Raw genomic sequence first — 13,084 nt, forward strand, 5'->3', positions numbered from 1 at the left:
CTCTGTCACAACAACTGAACCCTGTCATTTTATTGTGAAAATAGCCGTAGACATCACATAAAGGAAAAGGCTCTGAGGTGTTATTTTAATGTAATTCGTTTAATTTACATATATCAAGTAATTTTCTTCCTCTTCTTCTTTTTTTTTTTTCCCCCAACCATTTAAAATATAAAAATCACTCTTAGCTCACAGGCTATACAAAAATCAGGCAGCAGACTAGGTTTGGCCAGCAGACCCAAGTTTCCCGACCTCCATTCTAACATGTTGTTGCATCAAACTTATTCTCCCATTGTCAGGTGTTTATATGCTGTTTCTTTGCTGCTTATAAATGACACAAAACTTTGGCTGTTTTTATGTGTGGGATCATTTTATTAGTGTAAATGCTCAGAAATGGAACTTTTGTTTAAGGATTGGACCATTTTTAAGGTTCTTAGTACAAATTACTAAATTGTTTTAAAAATGGTTACATCAATACAATACAGTTCTCCTGTATCATATTTACATTCCTACCAGCAATGTCTCTTAAGTATCTTTTACGAACCTCATCAGCATTCAAAACAAAAATGTACAAAAGAAAACTTTAACTACATAAGTGAAAGTGATCTCACTGCTTTAACCTCACTGGTACTCAGAACTAGAAATTGATCACTTTTCAACATATCCTGTAAATAGCATTTTATCTTTTGTAAATAGTGTGTATATAACTTATTCCTTTCTTGTCTACTTAGTTTTTTAAAAATGTCTTCATTGTTTTAATTTTTTAATTTTTAAAAATTTTATTGGAGTCTAGTTGATTTACAATGTTGTGTTAGTTTCAGATGTACAGCAAAGTGATTCAGTTATACATATACATATATTCATTCTTTTTCAGATTCTTTTCTCATATAGGATATCACAGAATATTGAGTAGAGTTCCTTGTGCTATACCTTGGTCCTTGTTGGTTATCTATCTTATGCATAGTAATGTGCATATGTTCATCCCAAGCTCCTGATTTATCCCTACCCCCCACATTTCCCCTTTGGTAACCATAAGTTTGTTTTTGATATCTGTAAGTCTGTTTCTGTTTTGTAAATAAGTTCATTTGTATCATTTTTGTAAAATTAGATTCTACATATGAGTGTTATATGATATTTATCCTTTTCTGTCTGACTTACTTCACTTAGTATGATAATCTCTAGGTCCATCCATGTTGCTTCAAATGGCATTATTTCATTCTTTTTTATGGCCGTGTAATATTCCATTGTATTTATGTACTACATCATCTTTATCCATTCCTCTGTCGATGGACATTTAGGTTGCTTCCGTGTCTTGGCTATTGTAAATAGTGCTGCAGTGAACATTGGCGGGGTACATTATCTTTTTTTTTTTAATTTTATAGCTACTTTATTTATTTATTTATTTATTTTTGGCTGTGTTGGGTCTTCGGTTCATGCGAGGGCTTTCTCTAGTTGCGGCAAGCGGGGGCCACTCCTCATCGCGGTGCGGGGACCGCTCTTCATCGCGGTGCATGGGCCTCTCACTATCGCGGCCCCTCCTGTTGCGGGGCACAGGCTCCAGACGCGCAGGCTCAGCAGTTGTGGCCCACGGGCCCAGCCACTCCGTGGCATGTGGGATCCTCCCAGACCAGGGCTCGAACCCGTGTCCCCCGCACTAGCAGGCAGACTCTCAACCACTGCGCCACCAGGGAAGCCCATCTTTTTTAATTATGGTTTTCTCTGGATATATGCCCAGGAGTGGGATTGCTGGGTCATATGTTAGTTCTATTTTTAGTTTAAGGAACCTCCATACTGTTCTACATAGTGGTTGTACCAATTTACATTCCCACCAACAGTGTATGAGGGCTCCCTTGTCTCCACACCCTCTCCAGCATTTATTGTTTGTAGACTTTGATGATGGCCATTCTGACCGGTGTGAGGTGATACTTCATTGTAGTTTTGATTTGCATTTCTCTGATAATTAGTGATGTTGAGCATCTTTTTATGTGCTTTTGGCCATCTGTATGTCTTCTTTGGAGAAATGTCTGTTTAGATCTTCTGCCCATTTTTTGATCGGGTTGTTTGTTTTTTTTTGACATAGAGCTGCATGAGCTGTTTGTATATTTTGGAGATTAATCCCTTGTCGGTCGCTTTGTTTGCAATATTTTCTCCCATTCTGTGGGTTGTCTTTTCGTTTTGTTTATGGTTTCCTTTGATGTGCAGAAGCTTTTAAGTTTAATTAGGTACCATTTGTTTATTTTTGTTTTTATTTTCACTAAGGATTTGTATGAGTTCACCATAATATCAAAAGTAATTATTTGTGACTTTTTCCAGGTGACTTATTTTTACATAAAGAAGGTTTTTAAAATTCTTGAAGTAAATGGTTGAGACTCTTTTCCATACCATTCTACTGAAGTTTACTATTTTTGCCTTATTTTGTCTGACTTTTTCCACATTTTAGTCTCCTGTACCAGGATGAATACCAAGTTTATATGGCAAGAGCCAAATTGATTATACCCCACCCCCAAACAGCTAGCTAGACATCTTAAAACTACATGTTCTCCTCATTATTAATTTGTGATGACTCCTTTTGACCTTAATTTTTATTTATGGGTCTGTTCTCCAGTCCTGCCTTTGCTCCAGAAATATGCTATGATAATCCTATTATATTTATACTATATTGTGGTTATAAATGTGCTTTAATTCTAGTGGTCTCTATATCTGATAGGGCCAGTTTCCCCTCTTTATTCCCCTCTTTATAGCCCCAGTTTACTTCTCTTTTATTAGCTCCTCTCAAATATTTATTCTTCCAAATAAACTTTAAAATTTTATAACATCTTGCCCCATCTAAAACCAATTGAGATTTCTGCATTAGCTGAATTAATTTGAGAAACTTTCTGTCACTCAGCATCCAAAAGCATGGAGTATCTGTTGTTAAGTCTTCTTTTAGAACGCTCAGTAAGTTTTATAGTTTTCTTTTCTCTAAAAAATAACTAATGTGTCTTCAAAGTGGGGAAAGCCTGTTCAGAATTCAAGAGCCTTTTGAATACAGCAAAGCTGCAATTCCTCAGATGCCACCAATGTAGTGTCTGGAATAATTAAGACCTCCTAGTGACTGACATAAAGTTTCCCTCTATACGTTCTGAAGGAAGGGGAAGAAGTCTGCAAAATAAATGGAATAGAATAGATATTGGAGGCAAATATAGGCCCTACTCAAGGGAATAAACTTCAAGACCTTTGGAAGGATGCTTTCATCTATGTGCTATGTATTATTATGAACTGTCTTATTAAAAGTGCAAATTGCCAAGTACAGGCTAAGTTCCTATTACAGGTACACCAGAACAAGTTTCTTTAAATATCCTTAATTCAGACCAACTTTCTTACCCCAAATTAAAAGGAAAAAAAAAAAAAACTTTCATGTGCACATTTGCTAGAAGTTTCAGATCACAAAAGTAAAGGATTGTCAACACACAGTCCTGAAGACCATACAGTATACTTCTCTTAAAATTTGTTAATGCGTTCAGCCCAAAGAACAGGCAAAGCTAAATTTCTTCACTCTTGTAAGACATAGATCATCACGTTTGTGGAGAGGCGGAAAGAGATGTATTAATTGAAATCCAAATTTCTGCTTATATGTATTGTGAAGTAAAAGCTAGCCAATGTCTTACTACTGAAATATGAGTAATTACCATCTACTGAGATTTTTTTCCCCTGTTTATGCCATATTGTCTTAAAGTACTTTACCTAGAACAACATGGCTTAGGTTGCTTTTGCTCCAAACCTAGAGACAAATGCTCCTTATTCCTTATCCTTAGTTACCTAGACTCTTTTCACCTGCAAGGGGGTTTAAAACTCAAGGACCCAATTTTGGGTGTACACCTGGGGAAAGGGACCAAAGAGGCCTCCTTTTAGCCTTGACTCTAGAACTTCAGCTGGGGATGGTCGTGTAGAGCATCCAGTGGAGTCCTAGAGGCTCCCATGGTCTAGTCCAACATGGCAAGACTCTGCAGAGCTGTTTTAAAATCAAGGTCCCAACAAGGGTAAGTAACTTTTGCCTAGAAAGTGTTAGAGTATTGAAATTACAAACACACTTTGAATTTCACTGTATTAAATAGTGGATCCCAGCTCTCCCCTAGGTAGGAGCTGTAGAACACCAATGCACATAGAACAAATGGGTGGCAATTTGAAACTTTTGTATCACATGCCGTTTGCAGGGTCTTTGAAAATAATTTATCCTTGTAAAATTGTCTTGTTCCCTTGAGGTGCCAAAGCTGCAGCCACCATGTCTAAGGCTACATCTGAATGAATGGTTAAGTGAGCTGAGGCTCTACTATCCTACTTTGTCATGGTCCCAGACAGCAAACAGTGAAGGAACCTGGGTCAAGCTTAACACTGCTTTTCCAGGTCTGTGGTGCTTTTCTACGGCTAATGTGACATTTAGGACCAATGCTTTTTCTCAAACCATGGTAAAATGAATAGTATAGCTAGGATCTGCTGCAACAATATAGAATGAACAGCAAATACGTCAACTTTCACTTCTAAGATGAGACGTAATAGTTGAGATATGTTGGGCACTCATGTGCCAGGCACTATAAGTAAGGGCTTTTTTTTTTTAAAATTAATTAATTTATTTATTTTTGGCTGTGTTGGGTCTTCGTTTCTGTGCGAGGGCTTTCTCTAGTTGGGGCGGGCGGGGGCCACTCTTCATCGCGGTGCGCAGGCCTCTCACTATCGTGGACTCTGTTGTTGCGGAGCACAGGCTCCAGACGCTCAGGCTCAGTAGTTGTGGCTCACGGGCCCAGTTGCTCTGCGGCATGTGGGATCTTCCCAGCCCAGAGCTCAAACCCGTGTCCCCTGCATTGGCAGGCAGATTCTCAACCACTGCGCCACCAGGGAAGCCCTAAGTAAGGGCTTTTATGTGGGTTCTGGTTAACTCTGTGAGGCTGTACTTAATATCTCAGTCTCCTCACCTGTAAAATGAGGACAATGGAGAGATCAAGTAACCTTAACAATGTCAAACAGCTATACGTGCTGCACATGCCTGGCCTCAGAGCCCACCATCTTCTCGTACTCACCCTGTCCCCCGACTCTTTAGATATCTGTGAAAACACCTGTGTGGTCTTTTGGGCCCCTTCCTCCTAATCCTCCTTGTCAGCTAAGGAATGATAAATACTCTCTTAGTGGTGAGAGGCAGCAGGTGTGTCAGCTAAGAGGCTGAGCTCTGGAAGCCAATTGTCTAGTTTGAATCCAAGCTTTACCATTTATTGGCTGTGTTGACCTTGGGTGAGTTTGTTCTCCACCTTGATTTCCACATATGTAAAAGACGGGTGCCCATAGAAACTACCTGCTAAGTGTTATGAGGAGGCAGAAGAACAAGGCCTGGCGTACAGTAAACATGGTGTAAACGTTAGCTGTTATTACCTCCCACTCTTCTTCTTTTTTCCCTAGCATTCAAAAAGATGAAATTTTGCTCTCATGCCTTGCCCAGATGATAGGTTTATGAAGTTTAAAGAGGCTTTAGAAAAATACTTCACGCACTTATTTCCTTCCAGCATAAAGGACGAAGAAGCTGGGTCTTTGTTACCAAGGGTCACTCTCAATCAGTTAGATGTCAGTGGTTCTTGGAAATGAGTACATCAGAGGGCAGCATACAAATGGCAAGACTTAATAGTGAGTGGGCCAGAGACAGAACAGGTTATCCCCGGCAATCATTACTGGGAATCCACTACTAATAGTGACTTAGTATATACTGTAAAATGTATACCTTGAGTGATTAAATGCTGGGTTTTTTTGCAATTTGTAAGATTTTCACTTTCGTGCACACGTGTATGCTGTCACTTGGAAAAATAAGATGTGTAGTTGTGACTTGGTATAAGAATAGTATTGTAAAATCCAAGTAGTATTGGAAAGTGATATTTGGGCTGGCTAAGGGGTAGGGATGAGCTTACAAACCTTATCGACAGGTGATAGATATTTAAGAAACTTTGGGTGCCTGCCAGGTACATATTACTGTTTTAGGTGCTGAGGATGCCAAAGCAAATATAACATACCCCTCATCTGGCAAAAATCCTGCCCTGGTGGAGGAGACAAATTACGTGATACTGGTTCTCACAGAACCAAATGATAAGCCATGTGTACATGGGCCAGCCATCCCAGCATCCCTAATCCTGAAGTACATTCTTCTAGGACAATAAAAATGGCTTAGATCTTGTTAAATGTTATGGTTTGCAAAGGACTTTTTGCAAAAACTTGCTCATGTAACCCTTATAGTAACCCTGTGAGAAGGCTGTTGTCCTTATTTATAGGTAAGGAAATGGAAACTCAGAAGTTAAACAATCTGCCTGTGATTTCAAACCTAGTTAGTTGTAGACCTTGCATTTGAGCCCATATGGTTTGATCTCAAGCCAGTCCTTTCTCCAATGCACCAGCCACAGAATTTCTACCTCATTTGCCACAGTTAGGAATGGTGTTTATCCCCCAAAGTGGTGGTCATCATTATTGAAGGAAAGGACTGGTAGGTTTTGCTTAAAAGACAAGGGTCATATATATAATCGGAGTCTGGTGCTACAAATTGGGATGTTTGATTATAGATTGATTATTAATAGGACTATGGGGACAATTTAGGTTTCCTCAAAATTTTTATGCCAATACTGTAGTGAGGAAATATTTCACTAAATTGACCAAATCCCCTCATTGGGATTTACAATTCCTGGCAATGTTTATTTGATGACTTTTGGTGTAAAGGAAGGAACACTGGATACATGAGGTCTTCCCTCACAGCTGATACTCATGATTCAGGGGAACTTCAACTACTTGGGCGTCGTTTTCCCACACAGGAAATAAAAAAATTGTACTAGATAATTTCCCTAAAGCCCTTTTGTGTCTAAAGTTGTTTTTCTATGATATAAAATAATGATCACTCTCAACGCCCATTCCGTCTTGGGTGATGGGTGTTTTCTACTCTCTAGGGGATGCCAGAATGCTATACTCTTTTGGGCTTGAATGTAATGCTCTTAGGTGTGATTTTTTTTTAAGTGTTACGAAAAAATCCTGGAGTACATGGTTACCCAAAATGCTGGACCTAGATACTCTGTTACTCAATTAAATATAAAAAGAACCTTAGTTTAGGGGAGGGGGGCATTGGGTGAATGTGTGTGTGTTTGCTATACCTATTATACTTCACTGTCTCCCAATTAAAGTTGTTCTGTTCAAATGTATCCAGAAGCTGAAGAAGTCCATCAAACCAGAGGCAGAGAGTCTTTTTATAGTAGTGTTTTACTTAACTGCTTCCCCAACTCACTTTTTGGTTTCTACAAAACCAGTCTCTTTAGAAACTAAAATTTTAGTGCTATAATTAAAATTTGCTGAGACTTAAGGGATTTTTCCTACCTCAGAGGTACAGAGTTTCTGTTAACCATGTCAATAATTCACCTTCCTCCCCACCCCACATCTTTGAGGGTGGAGACTCAGAGAGTAAATTCTTTGGCAATGAATAAGTAACTTTTTGCCCTTACCTATCCCACCCCCCGGTTTTAGGCTTATAAGTACTTCATTTTTGATTCTTAAATTTTTTTTAATTTATTGAGGTGAAATTCAAATAGCACAAATTTAACCATTTTAAAATGAACAATTGAGGGGCATTTAGTTCATTCAGAATGTTGTGCAACCACCGCCTCTAGTGCCAAAATGTTTCCATTACTCCAAAATAAAGTCCCATATCATTAGGCAGTTTTTCTCCATTTCTCCCTCACCCTAGCCCCTGGCAATCACCAGTCTTCATTCTGTCTCTGTGAATTTACCTATTCTGGAGACTTCATATAAATGGAATCATACAATATGTGACCTTTCATGTCTGGCTTCTTTCACTTAGCATGTTTTTGAGGTTCATCCAATTGCAGTATGTATCAGTATTGATTCCTTTTTATGGCAGTATAATATTACATTGTATGTATCTACCACAATTTGCTTATACATTCATCTGTTGGTAGACACTGGGTTGTTTCCACTTTGGGGCTATTATGAATAGTGCAGCAATGAATATGCGTCTACATGCCTATTATTTGTTTGAGTACTTGTTTTCAGTCTGGGGGGGTATATACCCTGATACCCAGGAGTGAACTTGCTGGGTCACATGGTAATTCTTATTTTCACATTTTTGAGGAATTGCCAAACTGTTTTCCATAGTAGCTGAACCATTTTAAGTTCCCACCAGCAATGTATGAGGGTTCCAATTTCTCAGTCTCTTTGCCAACACTTGCTATTTTCCATTTTTTAAATTATTATAGCTCATCCTGGATTCTGAATCCTGATTTCTACCTGCTTCTCAAATCTGGTGATCCTCATTTTGGTAATTCCCTCTCACTAGTCCCATCCTTAAACCGGATAACCGCTTCTCACAGGTTATTCCTGCTGTCTTACTGAGCCTTCCTCCCTGTTAAGTTTATAGTTCTCAAGAACGAGTCTTTACCAACTTAAACTACTTCCATTTTTCTTCATGCTAACAGTTTTTATATTTTCATTAATCTCCTTGCCTCCTGCCCAATAATATCAGATAATAGTTTCCCGATTAGCTGACAGTTCCACATAAACATAAATACCACTGGTCCTTAACCCTTAGCATAAGGTGCCTGCATAGCTTTGAAAGGGGAAAGTTAGTAGTGGTGGTTGGTGGTGAGAGATATGAGTAGGGCTGACTGATAATCTCTTTCAAGGGTGGGGACTGTCTAATTCACGTTTTTATCCATTTTTAACTCCTAGAGCAGTTATAATTAAAGAGCTCTTGAAACTTAACTTTAAGGGTAACAATGGTACAATTTTCCCCTCTAATAATCCCTTCCCATATACTGAAATTTAAAACTTTAGAATAGTTTGTCTCAGTCAGTATTAGGGAATCAGCATGTTGACTAGACATGAGTAGATCAAAGTAAGTTCCTTTTGCTGGTAGCTAAGTGCCCATAGGTGCTGATGAAGGTCATGTTCTGTGGTCACGTTCATGACACACTGAGAGATAACATTCCATATTTCATACTATGCCCTAGGAGGCTAAAAACATACTGATACTGGAGAACTCTGCTCTAGGGTATGTGTTTGTGGGAATGTAGCTGTGGTCACCAAATTCTTTTGTCTTTACCAGGAATAAATGTCACTTCTCAGGTACACCTAAAGAGATGTTATTGTATTAAAAGTAACTGGAGAAGACAATGAAGTTTTAGTCTTAAGAAAATTTTAGTATTGTTTTTAAAGATTATGTAAACTTGGATTTCTTCATAGGTGCCAAAGAACGTTCTGAGATCTATGAAGCATTTGAAAACATCTATCCTATTCTAAAGGGTTTTAAAAAAACCTGAGTATATCATTCAACATCTCACAGTATGTTGGTTTGAATATGTGCATAAGCCCAGCACAGAAACAGCTGGATTATAGATATTCCATGCACATTTTGACTTTAGTTATTAAAGTGTTATTCTGTATGAGTAACCATGCCTAAGAAATGAAGAAACTTTTTTTCAAAATGACTCATGTATGTTATTTTTAAAATGGAAAAAGTAAACTTACTTCAGAATTTGAAGGATTTAGGGCCTTGCTAGAATGATACTGTAACATCATTAAAATTTAATGCTTTGCTCTTGTTAAAGATGTAGTACATTAACATGTGTTCTCTAAAAATATATAGCAATATATAGAAATTTCAAATAACTGCATAAAACAGGATAGAAAATTGTCTATTTTTTGCCTTTTTAAATATTGAGTAGATGATCCTGGCCATTAGGTACGGGCCTGTGAAGGATCCTGTCAGAATACAAATGAAACATGTAAGTCTGAAAACTTAAGAAAAATTAAATAATTAAACATCCTTTTGTTTGAAATGGTCAGAGAAAATTATTTCTCTCCCTTAAAAATAAATCTTAGGGCTTCCCTGGTGGCGCAGTGGTTGAGAATCTGCCTGCCAACGCAGGGGACACGGGTTCGAGCCCTGGTCTGGGAAGATCCCACATGCCGCGGAGCAACTAGGCCCCTGAGCCACAGTTACTGAGCCTGCGCGTCTGGAGCCTGTGCTCCGCAACCTGAGAGGCCGCGATAGTGAGAGGCCCGCGCACTGCGATGAAGAGTGGCCCCCGCTTGCCACAGCTGGAGAAAGCCCTCGCACAGAGACGAAGACCCAACACAGCCATAAATAAATAAATAAATAAATAAAAATTAAAAAAAAACAAAACAAAAAAACATAAAGCTATAAAAAAAAAATAAATCTTAAACTTTCAGGAACCATTCAGGTTTAGTATAAGGTCTATTTTGAAAACAGTTTAGGGATTTTGCGCTTTTGGGGGGTACTTTTATAATCCTATGTAATTGTATTAAAATAGACCAGATAAGAGTAAGAGGCTGGAGCAAAGAGCTCAGCTTCAAGACCTAATTAGGTTGTGGAATCAGCCGCATTTGATGGAGAGGTGGAGATTAACAGGGAGGGATGGGCTAACAGGAGTCGTGGCCCTTGTTCTCAAGTGGGCAGTGATTGTCTTTCACTAAGATGAGGAGACATTTGTGGGGAGGGAGAGTTCAGGGTTTTTTTGTTTTGTTTTTGTTTTGGCGGCACCGTGCAGGCTTGTGGGATTTTAGTTCCCCGACTAGGGATCGAACTGTGGCCCTCAGCAGTGAGAGCTTGGAGTCCTAACCACTGGACTGCCAGGGAATTCCTGAGAGTTCAGTTTTAATTTCAGTTTCCCAATTGCTGAGTTTGTTGGTGGTCACTGTACATTACTTTAAGCCTAGTGTAGGCAGTTATGAATTTGGGGGTATGGAACTTGGGAGAGAAGCCCTAGCTGGAGAGAGAATTTAGGGCAGTCATTAATTTACAGCCTGCCAAAATAATCCTTGAGAATCAGTGGTCTTGATCATTTGACCTATGAGCCTCATTTTTTTTCTTCTGTAGTTTACAGGCATATTCAAACACTAGTTACTCTGATATAATCCTCCAACCTACCCTATTTATCCCCACAGAAAGAAATTTGGAGTCATCTAACCATGTTAAATTCTACCTAGTTCAAATTCTTTAAGATATGGCCCAGAGAAGCGGCCGAATGCTGGACATTAAAATTTATTTTTCAAAAAGATACAACTTTGATTTACACGTTCAGTACAGTTGTTTCCATTGGTTAGCTATTATTGGTAAAGTACTTATCAGATTACTATTAAACGGATTTACTTATTAATCCTTAGGTGGGTACTGAAATTCTCTCCATTTAACAGTTAAGAACACAGGCAGAGAGAGGTGAGGAATTTGCCCCGAATTACACAGCTATTAAGAAGGCGGGTGGGCCAAAATTCAACCTCGTTCCAAGACCCAGTTCCCTCACCCAACTCTGCGGTAGTTTTAGCCAAATTTAAAAGCATCCAGAGCGAATGACCGAAATTCCCTCATTGTGTTCCCAGTCTGTTTTCCCAGAATCCTTAGGGCATCGTATTACTATTTCTTGCACAAGCTGGAGGCGTTAACGTGTAGCCTGGGCGTGATTGAGCCTCAGATGACATTCTGTTGGGCTGACTTGCTCCTCTAAACATAATTCCTACTTCGGAAACGGCCGCCCCCGAGCAGTCAGAAAAACCCATTGCCCCTTCGGCCCTCGGCGGCCGAGGGGTGGGCGAGGCCGGGCGAGGGTCTCGCGGGACTCCCGCCGCGCTTCCGGCCCCTCCCCAGGCCCCTCCCAGGCCCCTCCTCCTCGCCCAGGATGCACCAGGTTGAAAACAAAATCCCACGTGACTGGCTCTGCTCTCAGGCCATCATGGCGTCTCCCAGTGGGAAGGGATCCCGGGCGCCGGAGGCTCCTGGCTGCGGGCCCCAGCCCGTCGCCCGGGACCTGGTAGACTCCGTGGACGACGCGGAGGGGCTGTACGTGGCAGTTGAGCGGTGCCCACTGTGCAACACCACCCGCCGGCGGCTGACCTGCGCTAAGTGCGTCCAGAGCGGCGATTTCGTCTACTTCGACGGCCGCGACCGTGAAAGGTAAGGCAGCCGCCACGGCCCTATAGTTTCTAACCCGGGTGTCTCCACCGGCTCGGAGGCTGGAGCCTGGGGCCTGAGTTTGGGCCCCGGAGCCCAGCGAGAGGAGGGGGAGGTAAGGAGGGTAACTGCTTTGCGCCGGCGCTTTGCTCCCAGGGGAAAGAGTCGGGGATGGAGGCCAGAAGAGAGAAGGTCGCCGTTTCCCCCTAACCCACTCGAGAGGAGTCTGACCTCACGGTGCTCTTGGGTACTAGGGAAAAGGGATAGATGGTGGCTGTGGAGAGGTCTTCTATTACTGCCACAGAGTTGGATTTTCGGTACTTTGTTCCACTCCCATTCAAATGCTGGGTTTAACCTTTGTTTTCGAAAGCACGTTCATTCTCTAGAAGAGAATAAAACAACTGGTTAAGAGGGATTCGGGCCCTGGTAGCCTGTGTCACAGATGGATCTTATCAGACATGCTTACTCTAATGTGTGAACTAGGCTAGCTAGTTCCTCCCTTTTCCAAAGATTGTTTTAGATGCTAAGGAGTTTGGGTATGTGTTTTGGCTTTGTTTTAAAATCCAGACTGGGACCTGCAAGCTCTTAGTTAAGAGAATTCAAGAACGCGTTTTGGCCTTGTTTTGAAATTTAAACAGAGACCTACAAGTCCTTGGTTAAGATGATTGAAAAATTAGTGTGATTAGCTGCAAGGTCTCTCAGGCTCAACTTCTGTTTCAATAACTTAGTGTCAATGATAGTAAGCCAGCTAATTTTTTCAGTGCAAAAGTTCAGGTATTAATTCATTTACAAGAACCCGGTAAGTTATTTTCTGTAACTTACTGCTAAGGAAACTGCACAGTACCTTGCCCTGGGTCACACAGATAATAAGTGTGGGGACCAGAATTAAATTCCAGGCAGCCTGAACCCAAATGCCATGCACTTAACCACTGGATTATATAACGGCTGTATTTGGAAGTGTTTTTTGAGTTGCTGACAGTCCTCGCATCACGAATGGAGTTCATTTCTTTTTCTTTTGAGGAGATTTGTATGATTCAGTCTTTTAGTTCATCACTGTGTCTCATTGATGTACTTGATGACTTTAGAAACTGCTGATGTAATAAATAATAGCTT

General features: G+C 40.4%; 2 protein-coding genes across 2 annotated transcripts in view; both read left to right on the forward strand.

The window, feature by feature from the left end:
• The window catches only part of TBPL2 (TATA-box binding protein like 2), a 31,231-nt gene extending 21,908 nt beyond the window's left edge, over positions 1-9,323 (forward strand). Inside the window, exon 7 of the mRNA XM_068526731.1 lies at positions 9,247-9,323. Within this exon, the coding sequence (XP_068382832.1) occupies positions 9,247-9,323 (77 nt within the window). The remainder of the gene's footprint in view (positions 1-9,246) is intronic.
• Positions 9,324-11,753: 2,430 nt separating this feature from the next.
• The window catches only part of ATG14 (autophagy related 14), a 36,900-nt gene continuing 35,569 nt past the window's right edge, over positions 11,754-13,084 (forward strand). The window contains exon 1 of the mRNA XM_068545124.1: positions 11,754-11,974. Coding sequence (XP_068401225.1) covers positions 11,754-11,974 — 221 coding nt within the window. The remainder of the gene's footprint in view (positions 11,975-13,084) is intronic.

This window comes from Eschrichtius robustus, chromosome 1 (genome assembly GCF_028021215.1).
Source record: "Eschrichtius robustus isolate mEscRob2 chromosome 1, mEscRob2.pri, whole genome shotgun sequence".
Taxonomy (NCBI): Eukaryota; Metazoa; Chordata; class Mammalia; order Artiodactyla; family Eschrichtiidae; genus Eschrichtius; species Eschrichtius robustus.